Source organism: Antechinus flavipes, chromosome 4 (genome assembly GCF_016432865.1).
Source record: "Antechinus flavipes isolate AdamAnt ecotype Samford, QLD, Australia chromosome 4, AdamAnt_v2, whole genome shotgun sequence".
Lineage (NCBI taxonomy): Eukaryota > Metazoa > Chordata > Mammalia > Dasyuromorphia > Dasyuridae > Antechinus > Antechinus flavipes.
This window is the reverse complement of record NC_067401.1, coordinates 105,112,759-105,136,735: the sequence shown is the minus strand read 5'-3', so window position 1 is coordinate 105,136,735 and position 23,977 is coordinate 105,112,759. Positions and strand designations below refer to the sequence as shown.

The 23,977-nt window shown below is 41.5% G+C and overlaps 1 protein-coding gene across 2 annotated transcripts; it reads left to right on the top strand.

The window, feature by feature from the left end:
• Positions 1–297: 297 nt before the first annotated feature.
• Positions 298–16,730, top strand: KCNJ9 (potassium inwardly rectifying channel subfamily J member 9). Of its 2 annotated transcripts, XM_051993676.1 has the most exons (4): positions 298–470; positions 1,086–1,157; positions 3,399–4,332; positions 13,446–16,730. In XM_051993676.1, the coding sequence occupies exons 3-4, from the start codon at positions 3,423–3,425 to the stop codon at positions 13,775–13,777; spliced, it is 1,242 nt and encodes a 413-aa protein (XP_051849636.1). In that variant the 5' UTR covers positions 298–470; positions 1,086–1,157; positions 3,399–3,422; the 3' UTR covers positions 13,778–16,730. The 2 variants fall into 2 exon arrangements, with proteins under 2 accessions (XP_051849636.1, XP_051849635.1); XM_051993675.1 differs by lacking the exon at positions 1,086–1,157.
• The last annotated feature ends 7,247 nt before the right edge of the window (positions 16,731–23,977 follow it).

Below are 23,977 nucleotides of genomic sequence, written 5' to 3'. Positions count from 1 at the left end.
TATCTTGGGAAGCCCAGCCCTGTCTCTATCTCCAAACCTATGAGAGCTCTCAATTTCAAAAAAGGAAAAGGAGCTTCAGTAGAATGAGCTGACTTCCTTGGTGGTAGAGGGGGGAGGTCTAGTGCAAGGAGTGAAGGGGCGTGTGGTAAATATTAGCTAAAAATAACCATAGTGTGTTGATCAGCCTCTAGTGGTACCCAAGATTGGGGGAGAGTACGGGGAGGGCGGGAGCCGTCGCCTAGGAGGCCACCAGACTGGTTACCGTGGAAACAGGCAGGAGCAGGGGAGCCTGGGAAGTTAGGATGACACAGATAGCGAGTCCTGGTCGGAGCTGCCGCTAAATTTAGGAAAAACAGTGGTGTCCTCGACTTCCAATCTCCTGGGGGGGCAACCCTGGGGGGGAGGTGTCAGGGGCATGGACGCCACCCCCTGGGGGGCCCTGCTGCTATCTCCTCTGCTCCCCATGCACTGTGAGTTGAGTTGTGGAGGGGGGATTCAGGGTCTGGGGGCCCCGATTTCTGTGGCAGTAGGGAGGATGGGATGAGGGATGGAGAGGGAGGTCTGGGTTTCTTTAATTCTTTTTAGACTATCTTGTGAATGACTACTTCCCCAGTACTCTTAAATATTCCATTTCCCATAATGGTTTTAGAAAGGGGGAGTGATACCATGGGGACTAAAAGCCTGAGGACCTTTGGGAATGGGGAAGAGAATACACAGAGGATAAGGTTGGGGGTTGGGGAGGAATGCAAGGAGAGGCTGGACAGATCCTGGAATGGAAAGTGTCATTTGAGATCTTTCCACCCCTACAAGGAAAAGGATAGTCCCTCTTCACTTTAATTGGAAGAAAGGGGTTGGGATGGGGGTTAAAATAGGAGGGTCAGGCTTAGTTCTGAAATAATGGGTGAGGGGAGAAGGTTATTAAAGAGGGAGCTGAATTCTTGGATTTCCTTTGTTGACCTGAACAGGAGAGTCATCTAGCAGACAGAATGAGAGAAATATCACTTGGGACCCTAGTAAAGCTGGACCACTTTGGGGGCTACCAGGAGATTGTGAGCTAGCTAGATTGTTTTTTTTGAGTGACCTAGGGCCTCTGAGTTGGAAAATGCTTAGAAATCTCTCCAGGAGGACAACTCCAGCCGCAGTGGAGGAAAAAGGAGGTCAGTGATGGGGGGGAGGAGGGAGGGAAGAAATTGTTTGTTACCATCCTATTCAAAGTTAGGGTAACACTATACTCTGTGATTAGAATGGTGTTCCTTGAGCTTTCGTGGAGAATCTATATAGGCTTTACTCTGCCCCCTAAGTCCCGAAGCCTTTTTCAGGTTTTCCTCTGACAGAGAATATGGCTGAAGTGACTCTAGGGCCTGGGATTACAAATCCAGGCAATTTTTCTGTAGGTCTTGGCCAGACTCTAAAACCAATAGAGACCTTCTTCAATCCCTGTCCCCCAACTCTTCCTTCCACTCCATCTTATCACTCTTTCCTGTTATGGCCATCCTATTTCATTTTGCTCTCCATATTCTCCAGTTATCAGCTTAATTTGGGAACTCCAGATTGATTTTGGGTTGGAGTCCAGACAAATTTTAGGTGCTAATTGCTAGGAGAGGTCTTTTATGATGGAAAAAAGGAAAGGAAGGGGTAGCAGAACTAATAAGAGTGAAAATAAAACTAAGAGTTGGTTTTATGAAAAAAATAACAAAATCGATAAAACTTTAGTTAATTTGATTAGAAAAAGGAAAGGAAAACCAAATTATCTGTATCAAAAACGAAAAGGGTGAATTTACCTCCAATGAACAGAAAATTAAATCAATAGTTAGGAGCTATTTTGCCCAGATATATGCCAATAATCTGACAATCTAATTGACATGGATGAATATTTTCAAAAATATAAATTGTTAAAATTAATAGAAGAGGAAATACAACACTTAAAGAAAAATAAGAGTGAGCTTCCCTGAAAAGACCAAATGTAGGTAAAGAGGAAGGGTAGGTCAGTAAGTGTGAGATGGGCTATATCAAGTGCTAAGAAAAATAAGGAAGAAGGGATTGAAGAGTTTGGGATGTGGACTAGCGCTTCATTTAATCTGATCTAAATTTTTTTTCTAATGGAGAAATTGAGGTACATTGACAGACAGAACCCACCACCAACTCTCCTGAAGTACCTCAGTTCTATTTGCCTCTGCCCTCTTTTTCCTGACTTCTCTCTTCCTTGTCTTTCAATGATTTCTGAAAACAGAACCTAGAGGAAATTGGGCTGACCTTGCAGCAGAGAGGATGGTGGTTAGACCTCTTTAGAATTTCTAGGTGGGCTTCCTAATACAAAAAGCCTCCACTCATTTTTGCTTTCCAGAGAATCAAAATAGTATTAGTGTAAAGAGCCCTAGATTTAAAGTCAGAAGATGAGTTTGAACCTAAACTAGCTATCTCACCTCCCTGACCTTCAATTTCATCATCTTTAAAAGAGGGATAAAAAATTTGCATTACATTCCCTGCAAGCTTATTGTAAGGAAAGAACTTTGTAAACCATAAAAGTACCAAACAAATAAAAGCTATTATTATCTCTCTGTGGGGGTAGAAAAGAATAGGGGAACCGAGGTGAGAAGGATGGAAAGACTCATTTTTAAGTTATTTACAGAAAAGAAAGGAAAATTGGAAAAGCAGCAATGACAGTAGGGTGGGGACAAGAGTGGCCTGAAATTGTCCATAGAGGAGTATGCCATGGGTTCTGGACAGGATAAAATAGCAGTTGAGTAATTCATAATAGAGAGAAAATAGAGGTTATTAGGGAAGTGAAATGCATAGAGCTTTGGATTAGGATGCAGATGCCCTGAGTTCCCATGAGACTAAACGTGTTCGAATGCATTTAATTCAAACCCACAAAGATTTATTTTAAATAAAATAATTGGCATGCATATATCACTTTAGGGTTGGCAAAATGCTTTGCATGTTATTTTCTATCTCATTTGATCCTCACAACGTCTCTGTGAGACGGGTAGATCCTCATTTGATCTACTACGTCTTAGGTGTGGGGAGTAGAAAGGCAAAAAATAAAAATAAAAAATTGAACAGTCTTTGTCCTCAAAGATTCTATTCTTAGAGCTGGAAGGGACTTGGAGATCGTGTAGTCAGAGCCATTATCTGACAGATGAGGAAGCAAGGTCCAGAGAGGTGAAGGCAGTGTCACTCGTCCAAGGTGACCGAAGCAAGAGTGGGCAGGGCGGCGATCGGAAGCCTGGTCCTCCAATTCTAGGTCCAAATTCATTCGGGCTTTCAGGGCGCTCGGCAGACAGGGCCGCTGGGGAGGTGATGGGGTAGCGCAGGTGGAGGTGGAACAGGGCTGTCTCCCAGCTTCAGTTAGAGCAGTCTCTTGCTCTATCGACTCACTGTCCCTTCCATATCCATAGCCTCCGAGGGGCGACGCTGCTGACATGGCTCAGGAAAACTCGGCCTTCTCCCCTGGGCCAGAGGAACCACCCGGGGGTCTCCCCCGCGCCCTGGCTGCGCGCGCCGAACCCCGGGAGCCTCCGGAGAGGCCGCCCCGACGGGGCCGCCAGCGCTACGTGGAAAAGGACGGCAAGTGTAACGTGCAGCAGGGCAACGTGCGGGAGACGTACCGCTACCTGACGGACATCTTCACCACACTGGTGGACCTGCAGTGGCGGCTCAGCCTCCTCTTCTTCGTGCTCGCCTATGCGCTCACCTGGCTCTTTTTCGGCGCCATCTGGTGGCTGATCGCCTACGGCCGAGGGGACCTGGAGCACCTAGAGGACACGACGTGGACGCCGTGCGTAAACAACCTCAACGGTTTCGTGGCCGCCTTCCTCTTCTCCATCGAAACCGAGACCACCATCGGCTACGGGCACCGCGTCATCACGGACCAGTGCCCCGAGGGCATCGCGCTGCTGCTGCTGCAGGCCATCCTGGGTTCCATGGTCAACGCCTTCATGGTGGGCTGCATGTTCGTCAAGATCTCTCAGCCCAACAAGCGCGCCGCCACGCTCGTCTTCTCTTCGCACGCCGTGGTGTCTCTGCGAGACGGGCGCCTGTGCCTCATGTTCCGCGTGGGTGACCTGCGCTCGTCTCACATCGTGGAAGCCTCCATCCGAGCCAAACTCATCCGTTCGCGCCAGACCCTCGAGGGCGAGTTCATCCCCTTGCACCAGACCGACCTTAGCGTGGGCTTCGACACGGGCGACGACCGTCTCTTCCTCGTCTCGCCACTAGTCATCAGCCACGAGATAGATGCCTCCAGCCCATTCTGGGAGGCGTCACGCCGTGCCCTCGAGAGGGATGACTTCGAGATCGTGGTGATCCTTGAGGGCATGGTGGAGGCCACTGGTGCGGGGACTGGGGCATGGAAGCAGGGGACCGGGTGGGAGTGGGGGCCATGAGGACGGAAACAGGGAGAGTGGGAGAGGGGACGACACTTGTAGTGGGAGAGGAGAGGGCAACAGGAGATTTTAAAGGGGGTAATATGCATTCTTATGGGTGCTAGAAAGGAAGGCAGCTTGGACAGTGAGATCAAGGAGTGGGGTAATCGGCAAGGAGACAAGAGGCCGTAGACCTAAGGGACTGGTGGAAGATGTTCACAGGGAGAGGAGGAAGAAATGGGGAGAGCTGAGAAATGCAAGGGAAGCTGGGCTTGCTGGAGAACAGCTTGAGTGGGAGGCTCACGGTTGGGGAGAGGGACACAAAAATCTTAAGAATTGAAAGGGATTGGAAAGGTTGTGTCACACTTGAACAAGAGGAATCTTCTCTACAACCAACCTGGTGGGGAAAAATAAGCAAGCAAACCTCACTACCTCCTGAGGCAGCCCACTTTACTTTTGGATAGCTCAAATTGTTAGGGTTTTATTGCCTTATTTGGACCTGAAATCTATCTCTTCTCCCCTTCTACCTTTTGTTCCTAATTTTGGCCTCTGGAATCAAGCCGGAAAAGTCTAATCCTTTTTCCTTGTATAACCTCTCAGATATTTGAAGAAAGCAAGTTCTTTCTAAACTTTTCTTGTTTTCCAAGCTAAACATTCCCAGATCCTAAGAAGGTGATCTCTGAGCCCTTTACCACCTTTTAGACACTTTCAAGCTTATCAATATCCTTCTTAAATTATGGCACCCAATATTAAACACAATATCCCAAATGCAGTCTGATAAGTTCAGAGGTACAAGCAGAATTATCACCTTCACACTTTGCCTAAGAATTCATTTGATTTTTTTTTAAGCTGCAGACAACAGACAGGTGTCTGGGAGATAGGGAGAGTTTAAAGCTAGAGGAATAGATGAACAGAGTCACAGGACAAAAAGAGTAATTGAGTATGATAGATGGGGAGGAGAGAGATTAAGTTGACTCACCTTGAGGTTGGGAAGTTCTGGGAAAATTAGAGCCAAGTAGCTGGGGAAGGAAACATAAGAGCAGAGAGCTAAAAGTGCAGGGACTGAAGGCTCCTTAGTATCATAGTAATGGGCCAAAAATAATTTGGTGATCTGAGGTGAAGTAGGATAGGGATAAGGAAATAAGATCTTGAAGCAGGAGACAAGTGACTGGGGGATCAGATATGGGGAAGATAATGGAGATGGAGGTATTGTTACAGCAAAGAAATGCTTTGTTTCTCTTAGTACTTTTACATGGTCCTAACAGCCAACCCTCCAGCTGTTTCTAATTCTCCCTCCCAGTTTGCCAGAGATTGGGGGCTGTTGGAAAGGAGCTTAAGGTCAACAGAGAATGGTACTCAGTCACTGAAGAATCTGTAGGCTGAGATACGTCCCACATCCAAGACAGGGGACTCTGAAATTGCTATGGAGTAATCTCAGAGTTCCTGCTGCCCCCTGGCGGTCCCTTTCTGACAAACAGCTGTGTAAGAATCAACCTCTTTGGCATTTCAGCGTTTTTAAGCCCATTTCTCTCAGTATTTCTGATAGCCCCAACTCTATTCCTTTACTATCTTCCCATCATTCCTAGTATTCCCAGTAAGCACTCTCCACTCTTTTCCCTTCTCTTCCTACTGCTTCTTAAGACACTGCTCCACCTTCCCTATTTCTCATAATTATCTTCCAAAAACCTATCTTTCCCACACTGTCCCAACCCAGTTCCAATAGTACTTCATATTCTAGCATCCATCATGATAAAAATAAAATCTTATCACACCCAAAGATGTCTCCATCAATGGGTTCACAATGTTGAGAGGGAAACTGGCCTTCTGAGACAGATCTATAGGAGAGAGAGGTCTAGCTCTCCTAACTTTACTTACTAATATCAAAGTATTGTGATCAGTTCTAGGCACCATACTCCAAAAAGAATGTTAGCAAAAAAGAATGTTTTAAAATATGTCCAAAGGAGCATAGTGACGTTGCTGAAGTTTTAAAACTTTGTCACAGGAAAAATAATTAAAGAAATGGGGCTTATTTGATGTGGAAATTGCTAAAGACATGTAAAAGCTGCCTTTAAATCTATGTATGACTGCAGAAGAAAATAGAATCATTCTCTGATTCTGCAGGAGTCAGAACTAGAGAAAGTAAACAGGTAAGAAATGAGGAAAAACCACCTTGGCTCAATAAACTATGGATTAACCAGCAATTAGAGTTGTCCAACAATGAAACAGGTCGTTTCTCAAATGACTGTAATCTTCATCATTGGTAATATTTAAGCAGAGATTAAATGTTTCACATCTTCCTGCTAAGGAGTACTTGAAAAACTAATCAATGCATTTTAAGAACTAAAAGTTGAAGAGTATTTCAAAAGCTGTTTAGTCTACCCCATACCTGACCAAGAATTCCCTTAACAATATGATTTGCAAATAGTTATTCAGTTTTCATGAGACTTTCAGTAATGGACAGCTCAACTAGCCAATCAAAATGCATTTATTAAGCATAAGAGAGGTAATATGAGAGGCAGTGTAGCATAGTAGTCTTACCTAGCCCTAATCACTGAATGCATTGCCTCAATCAATACGGGTCCTGTTAAAAACCTTAGATTAAAATGACCAAGATCCTCACTGCATTCAGGGCCATATCCAGGCACCCTGATCTATATCTTGCCGCTACCCTAGATGTATTTGGAGGAGAAAGACAGGTGACTTTGCACAGCCCTCCCTCATGTAAATCCAACTCAACTGCATTTTGAGATATCACTTTCCTGATGTCTTGGTTCTCTTCAAGAATGAAAGACAAACAACAACAGCATAATGGATAGATAAAATTCTTGGAGTCAAGAAGACCTGAATTCAAGTCCCATCAGCTGTGTGACTGTGGGCAAGTCATTCAATATTTCAATGTTTTAAGCAACTCTCTATGATTATAACTGCCAGGCCATTTCTAAAATATGGTTCCTGTGTTTTGTCCATCTTCCTTGTACCTAGACTCTGCTGCTGGGACCCTGAGCTCTAATAAGTAAAGTTTTGCTTTATCTTTGCCTCCACATCATTTTTCAGCCATTTTAAAACCATGCTACAACTCACATTTCCTGTCCCCATTTTTTCTTCCCTTTATATGTTGTCTTTCCTCATTAAAATGTACTCTCCTTAAACTTATTCTTTCTTACCCTATAGAGCAAATATGGATCATTGAGTGAAAGTTGCAAATAGGTAAATAGTTGCTACTTTATTAGTGTATTCCCCTTTATTTGAAATCTTTGAGCAAAGGTTGGATGACCACTTATGAGTTATGTTATATAGGGAATTCCTATTCAAGGATTAATTGAACAAAATGGACCCTGAGATTCCTCCCAACTCTGAAATTCTGGGATTATAATGTGAAGTTCATAATAAAAACAAAGAACAGATTTAGGAACTGGAGGGAGTGATGGAAAAACAGAAGAAAATGAACAACAAAGGGGATTTCAGAGTTCAAAATCATGAAGATTTTGAATGATTGTGAATCTGGTGTAGGTAGCTGTCATAGGTAGCTGAGGTAAAGGAAAGATATAGTCATAGAAGTTGAGGAGGATGATGAACTGAAGGCCAGATTTTTAAAGGAAGTATTAACTTAAATACTGGAGTCCCCAATGGGAGGGGGGAGGAATGTTAAGGTATAAAAGAATGATTACAAATTATTCTTTTAGTAAAGTATTTGAGGATTTTGCCAGCAATGGAAGTCAAGTTAATTCATTTTAACTTCTTTTGTAAGTCAAGATATTTGCTCTTCTCTAGCCCACAGCACCTCTCCCCTTCTTCTTTAAGATCTTTCAAATATTTCCATGGCACAGTAGGCCCATCTGTCAGTTGTGTCAGTATCCTGGACGTAGGGGCCAGGAGCCAAGCCATCAGAGTGTATTGACTTGTTTCTCCTTTGTTTCAAAGAGAAATGTCTTGACTTGCAGGTGAATTGGATTTCAGTGAGGCAGAATTGCACAAAATTGCTTGAACTCATATTGTATTGTCAACTCCTCAACTACCTTGGATTTTTATTTGCTGTGAATTCTTTTTTTTTTTTCCCTGACTTTCTTAGTCTAAGGTTTCGTCCTAATGTAAGATTAAACAGAAACAATACGAGTGGAACACTTTAGCCTATCGTCAATTCTAATACTTTCATCAAGGATAGTTCCATCCTTTCTTGGATCTTCCTCATAGCCTCTCCCCCACAATTTAGAGAAAACAAAAACAAACCAAAAAATCCTTGACAGGCAGCATAACATTATAATTAGGATACCAGATTCGGGGTTAGGAATCTTCTGGTTCTGTTTCCTTTACTCTGCAACAGTTCATTTAAGTAATCCCAGGCTTGACTCAAACAACCTCTCTCCTCCTTTCTTATGATGCAATAGTATTCCAGTTTGACCAGTCATTCCCTAGTTAGTGGGCATCCTCTTACCTTCTAAATCTTTGCGTCTACAAAAAAGAACTGCTACAATTATTTCTGTGCATATGGAGTCTTGTCCTTTTCCCTTATCTCTCTGCTATCTCTTTGCTAGGCTTAACTAGTGGAGTTACTGGGTCAAAGAGTATGTGCAGTTTAACTGATGTGGGGACATAGTTTCAAATTGCATTTCCGTATGGCTGGAATAATTCACAGCTTCCTCAGTAGGGAATTTATGTCCCTATTTTCTTGCAAGTCCTCCAACATTTGTCAGTCTGATATGAGTGAGATACAAGTCCACATTGTTTTAATTTACATTTCCCTAATAATGACTTGAATTATGTTCCCATATGGCTATGGATAGCTTGAGTTTCATCCTTTGAAAACTATCTGTTTATAGCCTTTGACCATTTATCAATGGCGATACATCTTCTTTAATGTAATTTCCTATGATAAAATCACATTTCTGATACTGAACCATTTCATGGTGCCAAGGACTTTCTGATGAGAACCTTCTTTTTCTCATCTTCAATAACTGTGCCTGCTAAAGGAAGCAGAGCTCCATTATTTGCAGAAGCAGTTGCCAGGAGTCTTCCCTAGAGAGATTGCTTCCCAGAATGATGACTTCAGGGGGCAAGCTACTGGTTCAGCAGGTGCTCTCATTCCTGTGCTCTTGGGTTTACCTAAGTATTGAGGATAGTTGGTTGCAATTGGTAAAGAAGGTGGGCCAGTTCTTCATAGTGATTGCTCATCTCAATGATGGCTGTAAGATTCTGGCTGGAAGCAAAGTCTAGGGACACTACTGTTCCCAAAGTTTCTAGGTTCAGAAGTCTGGGGTATCTCCCTTAGGGTTGGAGGGAAGATGATGGTTAGGATGGTGATAGTATTTTGACTTGCCTAGCACATACTGCCTCCTATCTTTCCCTCAGGGTGTCTTGCTGCTTCAGTAGGCTAGCTTGCCTGCTTGTAAATGGCAGTTGGTAGAGTTGTCCCTTTTTCCACGAGAGCTATTTCCTCTTATAATAATTTCAAGAGCTGTGTTGGAACAGAGCCATTGATCTGGGGGATGCTGCTATTCCCAGAACTCTTGGACCTATTTGCCCATTGGTGGCAGATGGTATTAGTAGTGGTAGGGAAGTGATTGCTCCTCTCAATAACAAAAGCTCATAAGCTGTTAAAGCACTCTCCTCCTAACTCTGAGATGTAAGTAGTACAGGTATTATTACATCTATTTATTTTTCTGTCTGCCCTTTTATACAGTTTCCAGTGGGGGAATTTTCTCTATTTTTTTTTTTTATTTCTCTTCCTCCTATTTTCATCTTTATTTTTTAAATTTAACAGTTTTTTTTTCAATTATATGTAAAGATAGTTTTCAGCATTCATCTTTATAAGATTTTGAGTTGCAAATTTTTTCTCCCTCTTTATCTTACCTCCCCCCCTTCCCAAGATAGCAAGAAATCTGATATAGGTTATACATGTACAATCACTTTAAAAATATTTCAATATTAATCATGTTGTGAAAGAAAAATCATAATAAAAGGGAAAAAACTATGTGAAAGAAAAAGCAAACAAAAAAAGATGAAAATAATCTGCTTCGGTCCATATTCTATTTGCATAGTTCCTCTCTCTGGATAAAGATAGCAATTTCCATTCAAAGTCTATTGAAATTGTCTTGGATCAATGTATTGTTAAGAAGAGTCAAGTCTATCGTAATCTTGCCGTTACTATATACAATATTTCCTGTTTCTGCTCACTTTATTCAACATTAGTTTATGTAAGTCTTTTCAGGTTTTTCTGAAATCAGCCTGCTCATTATTTCTTATAGAACAATAATATTCCATTACATTCGTATATCATAACTTATTTAACCATTCCCCAATTGCTGGGCATCCACTCAATTTTAACTTACCACTATAAAAAGAGCTGCTATAAACATTTTGCACATATGGGTCCTTTCTCCTCTTTTGGGATATAAACCCAATAATGACACTGCTGGAACAGAGCGTATGCACAGTTTTAGAGCCTTTGGGGCATAGGGAAATTTCCTCTATTAATGCAGATTGCAACCTATAATCTAAGTAAATTATTTAAGGATACTAAGAATATAAATAGATTATCCAGGATTATCCAGTCAATATATTTGTAGAGATGGGACTTGGAAAACATATCTGAGGCTTTACCCTGGTATTCTCTCTTCACTATATTCTGCTATGTTTCTATCCCCCTTTTACAGATCAACAAACTAAAACTGAGTGGCAAAGTGATGTATCAGAAAATTATTATCTAATGTCTCCAGAATCAAACCTGTGCCATTTTCTCTACAAACAGACAATGGCGTCAAATGGATGCAGTACTGGGGAGAGAGCTGGGGAAACCTCTGAATCCTGCCTAAACATTCACAACCTGGTTACCTTGGCTCACCTCCTAACCTTCACCCTTTAGGGCTTCAGTATTTTCATTTATAATACAGGCATAATAATAGCACTTAGTATCATAGGGTTCTTGTGAGGTTCAACATTTGTAAGATACTTTGTAAACCATAGAGCATTATATTAATGTAAACTATTATTACTGTAATTACCTGAGGTCTAATTTGCTTCCTTGAAATTAGTATTTGCCTCTGATTATTACCCATTCTTTGTACATTCTTCTTTTTTTAGACAACTAAGGTCATGAGTTTGAAGATTTGTCTCTTTTAGGATACAGTCTCCCATGAATGAATGCTGGTCAATCAATCAAGTAGCAAGCATTTATTAAGTTACTGTGATGTTCCAGGTATTATTCTGGGCACTCAGGATACAAAGATAAAAATAAAAACAGTTCTGGTCTCCAAGGAGCAAATTCTAATGGGGGAGACAATATATACGTGCATAAGTTTATATAAGACAAATACAAGGTGATTGAGGGTATGGAAGGAACTGTTATGATGAACAAAAGCTTCATGTAATAGGTTGTCCTTGATATGAGCCTTGAAGGCAAATGGGAATTCTAAGAGATGAGAGAGAATGAGGAAGGCATTCGAGGCAAGGGGGATAGTCGATGCAAAGACATGGAAGTAAGAGATGAGGGTCAGATAAGCAAGAATTCCAGTTTGGTTGGGCTGCAGGGAGTTATGTCTAATAAGGCTGAAAAGATAGTTTGGGGCCAGGTTGTAAAGAGCTTTAAGGGCTCAACAGAAGGAAGGGAAAGCATTTATTAATTGCTTATCATATGCTGGCCACTATGCTAAGCATTTTATTATTACTTCCTTATTTGATCTTCACAAGAAGCCTTAGAGGTAAATACCATTATCCCCATTTTACAATTAAGGAAATTGAGGCAAACAAAGGTTAATTGATTTGTCCAGGGTCACACAGCCACTGTAGCTATATACAGCTGTGACTGGAGACCCAGTGTTCTATCTGCCATGCTATCTAACTATTTTGACATAGCTAGAGGAGATTACACTTGATCCTAGAATCAATAGGGAACCAATGAAATTTCTTAATTAGGGGAGTGACATTGTCAGATCTAAGATTAGGACAGCTAGATGGCACAGTGGATATAGAGCCAGACCTAGAATCAGGAAGATCTGAGTTCAGATCAAGACTCAAAACACTTAGTAGCTATATGATTCTGGGCAAGTCACTTAATCAAGTCTGCCTCAGTTTCCTCATCTGTAACATGAGCTGGAGAAGGAATGGTAAGTATCTTTGCCAAGAAAATTTCAAATGAGATCACAAAAGTAAGACAAGACTAAATAACAACAAAGTTTTAGGAAAATAACTTTGTTAACTGTGTTGAGGATGGAGAGATCCAAGGACCACTTAAGAGTCAGTCAGTAGTCCAAGTGAGAAATGATGCAATCCTGGACTAAAGTGGTGGCTATGAGAATAGGGGAGAGACAGATACAAAGACTTGTAGCTATGATGAGATGTAAGCCTTTTTTTCCCTTTGTTTCATCTGTTACAATTATAGGTATCCACAATACCAGGTTTGTATTATTTTTGTGTACAGTTTTCTCCTTTTCCTTCCCTTTTCATTTAAAACCCATTCAATCATATTCCCAAGACTCCAGGTATATATATTTTACCTGCCCTCATCAGGAATATTTTACCCCTACCTAAGGAGTAAATATTCCTCTATTTTAGGTAGTAGTCTTTCTCTCTCTTTTTTACTATTAAGAAACTGAGGCAGTGAGAAGTTAAGTAACTTGACTGCAAAGAATAAAACCCAGATCTCCTATATCTGAAGTGAGATAAAGTCTAGCAGATAACATTGTTGTTGAAAAGGTAAATGTATTAGGAGAGGTGGACTAGGTGACTTAGAGGGCCCCTTCCATAGGATTTTAATAGCAAATGGACATATCCCTAAACATCATTTCTAGAGAGATGGAAAACTATGGAGAAGTATGGTGATTAGAAAGATGAGAATATGAATCAAAATTTTGTCAAATCTGAAGGGTAGAGAAAGGATGAGGAAAAGGTGTTCAAAGTAAGGTGGGAAAGAAACAAAGGCTTTCTTTGTAAGACTAGAATGAAGATCCTAAGTGCATGTGGAAATGTCTCTCAGGTACCAAGAACAATCAATGAGGCCTTGAGATGAAATAAAGTGTTTGGGGATTCTAGAGGGAATGATGGTGTAGGGGAGCCGCTTCTTGACTCCTTCTCCTCTCCAATTCCCAGGGATGACTTGCCAAGCCAGGAGCTCATATCTGGTGGATGAGGTGCTGTGGGGTCACCGCTTCATGTCTGTCCTGAGCCTAGAGGATGGTTTCTATGAGGTGGACTACGCCAGCTTCCATGAGACCTTTGAGGTGCCCACCCCCTCCTGCAGTGCTCGAGAACTGGCTGAGGCTGCTGCTAGGCTTGATGCTCATCTCTACTGGTCCATCCCCAGCCGGCTGGATGAGAAGGTGGAGGAGGAAGGGGCGGGAGAGGGGCCGGGCTGGGGGAATGAAGGAGACAAGGAGAAGAATGGCCGCCTGCCCCCCCCAGAGAGTGAGTCCAAGGTGTAGTTATATCCAGAGAAGGAAGGAAAACCCCTCTCCCTACTACCTCCCAACCCCCAGCGTCAGACAGATGGCTAGGATCAGGATGGATAGGAGAAATGGTAGCAGAGAGACCTAGACATAAAAGAGAAAAAAGTTTAAGTACCTAGAAGGAGCTTGAAATTCAATGGGGCCTTGAGAACCTCAGGTCTAGGATTCCCTCTCAGGAGAGAACTCGTATGGGTGTTAGGGGTAGAATTGAGAAACCATTTGCTGTGGAGTTAGGTGGGTGGGATAGTGGTTATGGATCGTTGCATTTATGCTTCTTATTAAATCTATTTAAAGATGGACATACATTTGAGTGGTAGAGGGTCAGATCAGTATTTGGGTAAGAAGATAAAAGGAGAGAGAAATGATTTAATGAATACATGACAGGATCAGAAACTGAGAGTTTTATGAGAAGATGGATAGAGAAATGGATGGAATGATAGGATTAGGATTAGATTGGATTACAGTGTTGAGTGCATTGGAGAGAGGGAGTTGTGTAGGAATCTGAGTGGATGGATGGATGCATAGATGAATGGAAGGATGGATAGGACAGAGAGAAAAATATATGGAAATTGTTGAATGGGTAGGAAAGAATGGAAGACTGTTGATAAATGGAAAAATAGAAAAGAGATAGAGGGGAATTAGGAACTGTTCCTACCCCATTCCATGAAGTCAGAGAGCTCTGAGTTGAGGTTAGAGGAGAGAGAACTTGTGCCTGGGGGGAAGAAAGAGTAAGTCATGGGTAGCTGGCTCTTCAGATGGGCTTTTAAAAAGCTTCTATACTAAGAATTATATGCATATATAGATCTATTTTTAACTGTGGGGTTGGATGGGGTGGTAAGAGTTTGGGAGTGATCCTAACATCAGCAGGTAACTCCAATGCAGTTGGGGATCAAAAGAAGTTCTTCCTGGAGAAGAGAGGGAATTTGAGCAGTGGTGTTCATTCAGACAGGGGTTATGTGAGCCAGAACTGAAGAAAGAGAGTCTTCTATCACTTTTGTCACTGTTGAACAAAATGGGAGATGGAAAAAAGAGAGAATCAATCGATGCTATTGACAGGGTATTAACCATGTGTGGGAGCACTGACCTGGGTACCATATGAGAAACAAGAGAACATGAGAGAACTGGCCCCTATCTTGGTTATGTATCTGGTAAGAAATAATACATATGTAAAAAAACCTGAATAAACAATATATGAATCCAGGAAAATCAATATAACTGAGACTGAGAGCAAGTACTAAGAAGCACCAAATAATGAACAAACAAATTGGGAGAGGGCAGTAGCATCCTTTGAGCTAAATTCTAAGGCATTTAAGGATCTGTGCCAGTGGGCAAAGAGAGGATAGCATGATTACTGTGGATAGAAGGAATTTATAGAGGTCTGAAGGTAGGAATGGGAGCAGACCAACTGGGCAGAACCAGGTGAAATGGAGAGCCTGAATATGGTGGGGAGAAGAAGGCCTTGAATCTCAGGATTAAGAATCTGGAATCTTCTAAGCTGATATCAGAGAACCATTGACGGTTTTTCAACAACTCAATGAGCACTGAGTAAATTCTTGCTAACCCCAGGCACTGAGGTTACAAAGGCAAAATGAAACAGTTATCTCCTCATGGAGTTTATAGTCTATTGGAGAGAGACAATACATGTGCACAGAGAAGTAAATAAAAATATAAGAATAAGGACCAGAACAGTAATTTCACTAGAAAAGGAAACTGCTGGCTGAGAAACTCCCTCTACAATTCCTTTTACCACTGTAATAGTTGGTACTTTCTCTGAAATTCATAATCTTAGCAAGATCTCCGAAAAGATCAAATGTCTTGCCTAAAGTCACTTAGTTAGTATATGTCAGAGACAGAACTTGATCTGTCTTCCTAGATTCAAGGCCAGCTCCCTAACCATTGTGCTTATATATGGTAAAGATGCACAGAGAAGCACAAAACAGCTTGGGGATCATGGAAAGTATCCTCTAGGATTGGCGCTTGAGCTGAGCATTGCAGGGAGTTAGAGATAACAAGAGGTAAGAAAGAAGGAGAACATTTCAGGAAGAAAGTATGGGGAGGGAAGAGCAGCAGGAAGTGGGGAGGGAGGAGAGGATCATGGAGAGCAGCCTTTGCAAAGGCAGGGAGATGAGAGCAGGATATGCATAGGGAACAGCAGGGGAGTGACCTTGGATTATGAGGGATATGTGCTTTAGGAAGATTTGTCTGATGATGATTGTGGGATGGATTGAAAGGAAGAGACAAAGGGGGTAGAGACCTCAGGAGGCAATTAGGAAGCAATTGAAGTAACCCATCCATAAAGGCCTAGAGGAAATGGCATTTAACATTTAAAAATTGGGTTTGAGTTTAGGTCAATTCCCTGAGACTGAGTACTCTGAGGAGAGAGGACCTAAATTAGAATGGTGGCTACAGAAATAAAGCCAATCTCTTACAGGAGAAAGATGAGCAGGATGTAGCAATGGATTAAAAAAAAAAAAAGGAATAAAACAGAGAAAAGCCTCATAGGTGACTTTGACTGGGACTGTGGCCTGCTGTCTGTCTGTGCTGCTCCGACTGGGAACCCCACTCCCCCGAATCTCCCTTTCATATCCTCTCATGCCCTGCCTGTCCGTCCCATCCTTCTGATCCAGTAATTTAAAAGCAGAGGCCTATGGTACCAGATCATGAGGGATAAGGGTGGGGGCAAAGCCCAGAGGGTAAGGTGTGATGAGAGGAAAGCAAACTTCTCTGGCCATTCTTCTTGAAAGGAAGTGAAAGAAAACATGGTCACTGCCCAAGTGCACCTACACCCTAGTCCTGTCTGCCCTCAAGAAGAAAGGAGGACATATATGGCAGTGCTAGCTTAGTGAGGGGCCTTTGTTTCACAACTGTGACTTCATATTCACTCCTGCTCTTTAATAAACTTACAGCCCCTCTGGGGGGAAGAACCCTAGCCCCATGTCTGGTCTGTTCCAGGTGAGTGTGTGTGTGTGTGTGTGTGTGTGTGTGTGTGTGTGTGTGTGTAGGGGGAGTGGGTAGGGATGGAAATGAGTGTCCAACAACAGGATGCTCAATGATGGGAGATGCTCAAGAGCCAAGCTTCTTTCACAGAAGGAAATACTGACATTTAGGGTAGTGCTTAAGGTTCATACCATAATTTTTTTTTGTTTTGTTTTCATACCATAACAAACTACATGGTGTAGGTGCTATAGGCATTTTTATCCCCATTTTACAGATAAGAAAACTGAAGCTGAGAAGCAAAGTGATTTTGCCATGGCCATCCACTTAATAAGAATGAGAGGTAGAGTGATTGTTTGCCAAATGTGAAGGAAACAGAAGATTGAAAGGTAAATTTAAAGGTATCTGCACACCTGGATGTTAGAAGTAGGATCCCAAAAGATCCCAACCAACTGTATGATGGTATCAGTCTATGTACTTTAATACTGCAGAGACCTCTGGCTTAATCTGGGTGGGCAGTTTTCTGCTGGTGTAGATCACAGCTCCTTTATATCTAAATGATGGATTTGGAGAGTCATTCGACACTCATAGAACTTTTGTAACCTTATGGTTCTCCTGGTAATAACCTCCTTCCTTAGCTGGGTTGGTTCTAAGACAAAAGCCATCACTAGGCAGCCAGGCCATGAAGTGGAGAGAGTACCAGGTCTAGAATAAGGAAAAACTGGCTTCAAACTTTGCTAATACTTCCATTCCTTGACGTCATCAAGAACTAAGTCTTACCTCCATACTATGATGAAGCATTGGAATGAGACTTTGGGAGGTGGGGATGAGGATCTAATAAGATGGAATTCAACTGAAATAAACATAAATTCCTATGTAATTTGTCTTCCCAAAAAAATCATAGGGGATGGAGGATGAGGGAAATCCAATTCCTGTGAAAATGTAGGTTTCAGTAGATTGCAAATTCAGTCTATCAGTGGTATTATGGCAGCCAAAACAAAAATGAATTCCTATACTGCACTGAATAGTGTTCAGAACAAGGGAAAGAATAGTATACTGCCTTCTATTCTGGTCAAGTCCTATCTAAAAAACTACTTTCCTTTCTGAGTATCATATTGTAGGAAAGACATTGACAAATGAGGATGCGTCCAGAGGATAATTAAGATGAGAAAACTGGAGACCATGCTGTGTAAGGACCATTTAAAAGAAATGGGATATTTAGTTCCCCCACCCTCCCCCAAAAAGTTAAAGGAGACACAATAACTGTTTGAAGTGTTTGAAGTATTATCACATCGATGAATAGACATGACTAAGAACCATGGGTGAACATCACAGAGAAGCAAATTTCAGTATGATATAAGGAAAAACTTCCTAACATTTCAAGTTGTCCAAAAATGGAGCTGTTCTACCTTCAGAAGTATTTAGTTTCCTAGAAGTCTTCAAGCAGAGGCTAGATGATTCCTTGGTGGGGATATCGTAGAAGTATTCTTGCTCAGATTATAACCATAGTGTGAAGACCACATTAGCACCCTGGATACCTTAGAATCAGCTGGAGTCAGGATAAGCAAAAGTCCTTAGTCTTTATTCTTGGTCTTTAGAGGTATCTAAAGGTATCTTTAGAATCTCTGCCACCTTCCTTCTCCCTCATCTACCGCCAAAGTGACTCTGGCTAGTCTTACTCTACCCCTAGTCCCTCTACAATTCTCTGTATATACCAATCATCGAACCAGCACAGGATAGTGGGAAGGGCCATTTTCCAAGCATATGCCCATAGAGTATTGTCCAATTGGTAGTTAGCCTTAAATGCTCGGATCTCAATGCATCAACTCAGAGTTTCAGCCCTTTACATCTCCCACTTTCTTTTGTTTTAGAACACAGATGGTCACGCCATCCATGACTTCTCAAGAAGGGAGGTGAAAGCACTAAAAAAGAGATGATCACACCCTCCCTGAAATCTCAGAAAGGGAGATGAAAAGCACCAAAGGGAAGTGGGGGTTGCTATTGGATTTCTGGGCTGAAGGGTCTTATTAGAAACAGGTATGCACAAACCCATCAGCATGGCAGATATTACACAAGCACAGAGCAATAACGCAGAGGCTATTAGTGATGACTCCCCACAGTCAGTGCAGGCTCGATGTGGTGTAACAAACATGAATTGTACAAGCAAGTAGTGATGTAACAAACGATATGCATCAGCATGGTATTGTAAAAGATTTCCAGAAGTCCTAGAAGGAGGGTATGTAAACAACAGTCACACATACGCCTTCTTCAGCATCCAAGAGATAGCCCAAAACCAATCTATTGTCCTTTGTTTCACATGTCAGGGAATCCAATGACCCCCTCCAAAAAAATTTTTTTTTGAAATCCTGTAACAGTCTTTTTATGTGTTAGGAAATCCATTGATTCCTGAGGGCTTTCAAGTCCTGCAATAGTCTTATCATGTCTCAGAGAATCCAATAATTCCTGAGGGTTTTGAGGTCCTACAACAGTCTTATCATGTCTCAGAGAATCCAATGATTCCTGAGGGTTTTGAGGTCCTACAACAGTCTTATCATGTCTCAGAGAATCCAATGATTCCTGAGGGTTTTGAGGTCCTACAACAGTCTTATCGTGTCTCAGAGAATCAAATGTTTCCTGAGGTTTTTGAGTCCTACAACAGTCTTATCGTGTCTCAGAGAATCCAATGATTCCTGAGGGTTTTGAGGTCCTACAACAGTCTTATCGTGTCTCAGAGAATCGAATGTTTCCTGAGGGTTTTGAGGTCCTACAACAGTCTTATCTTGTCTCAGAGAATCCAATGATTCCTGAGAGTTTTCAAGTCCAACAATTTTTGATGTCCATGAGTCAAACGCCATAACTGCCAGGCTTTTTCAGTGGTGAGCACAGTCAGCAATGGAACCATCTGAGTTTCTTGGGTCTTCTTCGTTTTAAGGGTCTGCTCCATCTTTCTCTGATGGACAAGGCAAATACAGCTCATTGGCACCCATCTGATTCTTTCTCCATCTGTGGAGATACAAGCAAACCCTCTTCCCCAAGCAGTTAACCTATCTGATCCCTTCCATTAATCACTTTCTGGTGATTATTTAAAGATAGTAACGCTGCTCACATCGTTCACTGCCCTTCCAATGGGTTATAAAACCTGTCTGCCAGAGTCAATGCATCTTTGTCAAAAATCAAGAAGTTAATAGAAGTAATAGTAATAGATTTAGAAGTTCTCTAGGGTTACCTGTGGCTCCCCCTTTCTTTTGTTTTTGGAGGAGCATCTTAATGTCTCTGTTTCTCCTCTCTACTATTATCTGTCTTTGAGGATTAAAAGGTATGCCAGTGGTGTGTAAAATCTTATACTGTGCACAAAAGTGTGCAAAATGTTTAGAGTATATGCAGGACCATTGTCTGTTTTTATTGCTTGTGGTACACCTATAACTGCAAATGCTTGTGTGAGGAATTCAGTGACCACTCGGGCTGTCTCTTTTGCTGCTGGTATTGCAAAAGTAAATCCTGAAAAAGTGTCTACCACAACATGGATAAAAGACAGACAACCAAAAGATTTATAATGGGTCACATCCATTTGCCAGATTTCATTGGGTCTCAAAACCACGAGGGTTCCTCCCTGGAGGCAGTGTAGGATGTGGAAAGGAAGGCAAGCTGTACAGGCTTTTACTATGCTCCCAGCTTCCTCTCTTGTTATTTCAAATTGTAAATGTAAAGCTCGAGCAGCCTGATGATATTTAAAATGAGATTCTTGGGCTTCTTGAAATGAAGAAGTATTGGTCAACATAGTTAGAATGCTATTTGCCTTGGAATTACCATCAAAAATAGGACCTGGAAGTCCATTATAAGAGTGAAAATGCAAGATATAAATCTTAGCTGGATGCTTTCTCACTTGCTCTTAAAGTTCCTTGAAGAGCTGATATACATTAGAGGCTACAAATTTTATTTGGGCTGTGGCAATTCTTTGTACCACACCTACTGAATAGGCTGAATCAGATATTATATTTATATCTCCTGCATAATAAGTAAGAGCTAGAATGATTGCATACAATTCATTCTGCTGAATGGACTGAAAAGGAGTTCTGACTACTCTCTTTATAGTTAAGTCACAAGAGTATACAGAACAAATATTATGTTTGGATGCATCTGTAAAGATAGCTGGTCCTTTAAGAGGAACTTTAGAAACCTTTTCTTCAAGAATCCATTGCCAATTATGTAATAGTCTGGTTATCTTTAATGGAGACCTGTGTGTGAAATTTGGAGCCATAGTTAATAAAATTTGCCACTCTGGGATGGTTTCACAGCAAACATTAATTTGTGCATTAGTATAAAAGGTGTATATCTTGTCAGGTCTTATCCCAGGTAATTGTACTGCTCACTTAATGCCTTTAATAAAATTCTAGCCACAAGCACTGGGTAAGGAGTAAGGCTTATTCTGGTTGTGCAGGGTCGTTTACCCACTCTATCACACTGTCTTCTTGATGAAGGATGCTCTTGTGTAGCAAAAACTGATATTTCCAAGGGTTTTTGAGTGACTCTTTCAACCACATTGGATAAAGCCAGTTTAACTTTTCTCAAAGTCTCTTGAGCTTCTTTTGTAAGCTAGCAGGGTGAGTTTAAAGCACTGTCTCCCCTTAAAATGTCATATAATGGTTGTAACTGATAGGTAGTCAAGCCTAAACTGGACGCACCCATTGGATATCTCCTATCAATTTCTGAAAGTCATGTAAGGTGTTTAGCTTCTTTGTTCTTAAGGAAAGTTTTTGTATTGTAAGCACCTTAGGATATACTTCATATCCTAAATATTGAAAAGGAGCATGCCTTTGAATTTTTTCTGGAGCTATGTTCAATTTGTAGTTCCTTAGTGTTTCCATGGTCTTTTGTAGACATGCTTCTAACATTTGTTCCTCAGGTGCACACCCCAAAATATCATCCATATAATGTAATAGCATAATTTTTGGAAATGCTTTTCTTACTGGAGTAAGAGCAGCAGCAACATACATTTGACACATAGTAGGGCTGTTTTTCATTCCCTGTGGCAAAACTGTCCATTCATATCTTTTATAAGGCTCAGCTAAGTTAACACTGAGCACTGAGAAGGCAAATCTTTTCATATCCTCCTTATCTAGAGGGAGAGAATAGAAGCAAAGTTTAATGTCTATAACCCAAAGAGGCCATTCTCTAGGCAATTGAGTAGGAGATGGAAACCAGGCTGAAGAGTTCTCATAGTTTCCATCTGTTCATTTACCTTTCGTAAATCAGTCAACATCCTCCATTTTCCAGATTTCTTTTTTACAACAAATACTGGGGAATTCCAAGGACTTAGAGAAGGTTGTAAGTGTCTTTGGTCAAGTTGTTCCTGTACTATATCTAATAAGGCCTGAATTTTATTGCTACCTAAGGGCCACTGTTCTATCCACACTGGTGTATCAGTTTTCCATTGCATAGGAACAGGTGAAAGTGTTGGCAGGTCTTCAACAGCAGCCCTGCCTAAAAAACCTAATTATTTTTAATCCTAATTTTTAATCCTAATTATTGTAAAATGTCTCTTCCCCCCATTTTGATGGGAATTTTTTTCAACTATAAAAGGAGTTAAAATTTCTGTTTCACCTTCAAATATCCATCTCAAAGGGGTAGCACTAACTTCAGCTGCTATTGATCCTCCTACGCCGACATACCTTAATCTTTGGCCAGGGACTGAGCCAGTTGGCACTTCTAATGACTGTACACTCTGCACCAGTGTCTACCAATCCTTCTAATGGTATGCCATTTATATAGATAGTGAGCATAGGTTGGTCAGCTGTCACAGCTGCTGTCCAATATATTCCTAGATTTTGTTGCTTGGAGGCAGAATCTGGGCTGCTATCACCAGATTGCTTATTAGGAGTCTGATGCTCCTGATGTTACTACCTCTCCTGGTTGATAAGTCACACATTGTCTACCTGTATTAGTGACTGGGATATTATCTACACATTCCCAGTTTCCCACATCAGTGTATGGATGAAACATTCCAAAAAATCAGCAAAGGGTTCATTTGGCCCTTGTGTTATTTTTGTGAAGGCCTTTCTTTTGTCCTGTTTACCTGGGATAAAACCCTATGCTTTGATAGCAGCAGCAGCAATTTGCTCATATGCTGTTATGGAGTAATTAGTCTGTATTGAAATTTCTGCATAAGAACCCACACCTGTTAGTTGGTCATAGGTGATTGGAGGATTAACTCCACTATGACTATTTTGTTGGGCTTGTACCCTACAGAGCTCACTATATTCAGAAAGCCACAACAAGTTTTGTCTAGGTTCTAAGCATGTCCTTGATATAGATTTCCAGTCCCTAGGGGTTAAGATTTCATAAGCCAAATTTTGTAATAACATCTTAACATAAGCTGATGTAGCCCCATAAAGAGTGCAAGTCTTTCTCAGGATTTCTATATCAAAAGGAGTATATCTTCTACTTTCTTGACTTGAAGAGTTAAACTGTTGAATCACAGGATACATTCCTTTTTTCAAATCAGCTAAATCCTGCCCTTCTTCTGTGGCTTTAAGTAGTGCCTTTTGCAATCTAGTCATAGGAGGGGGTGATTGCTGGGGGGAGGGGGGAGAGAGGGTGCTGGTGGTATCACTGCCCTTCCCACTACTCCTCCTCCCTCCATCCTGGAAGGTGAAGTTGATGGGGGTGTGTCAAGAACCAGTTCCGGTTTAGGTGGGGTTGAATCACCATGCTCTTCATCCTCACTCCCCATGCCCTCTGGTGATAAAGCTTTTAATCTGTTTTTTGGCCTCCTCATTTTCCTCACACTTCCTCATCTGGCCATTGGTAGAATTTTTCTTTTTTCTATAACTTGCAGGATTCTTTAAGGCCAATTATATTATGTTGTATGTATAGAATGTTTCCTTGGAAATTGAAGGAGGATCTTTATCATTGTAGTATTCACATAGTTGCTCTCCTACTAGCTTCCAATTATCTAATCCTATATCTTCTTCCTTTAAGAACCAAAGGGACGGGCATTCTAATGTACCTGAGTCTAGTGATCTGCAACTAAGTTACAATCAAGCCTTGTCCCTGATCAACTTAAGCGTGCTTTCTATAGTGCCTCCTTGGGGTGTGGGTGGGCATGGGGCTGAGGCTGGGGATGGGGGAGAATCTTTTCCCAATATCTGCCCCATTTCAGCTAGAAAAGGTTACTAGTTTATCCCTTAACAAAGTAAATTCCCTATTTGTCTATTAAAATACTTACCCTATTTCCTGGTCACC

What these genes read in the sequence shown, in the direction of transcription:
- KCNJ9 (XM_051993675.1), top strand. Translation starts at nt 3,423, where the DNA reads ATGGCTCAGGAAAACTCGGCCTTCTCCCCTGGGCCAGAGGAACCACCC. An exon ending in GGGCATGGTGGAGGCCACTG is followed by an intron (nt 4,333 to 13,445) that starts GTGCGGGGACTG and finishes TCCAATTCCCAG; the next exon opens with GGATGACTTGCCAAGCCAGG.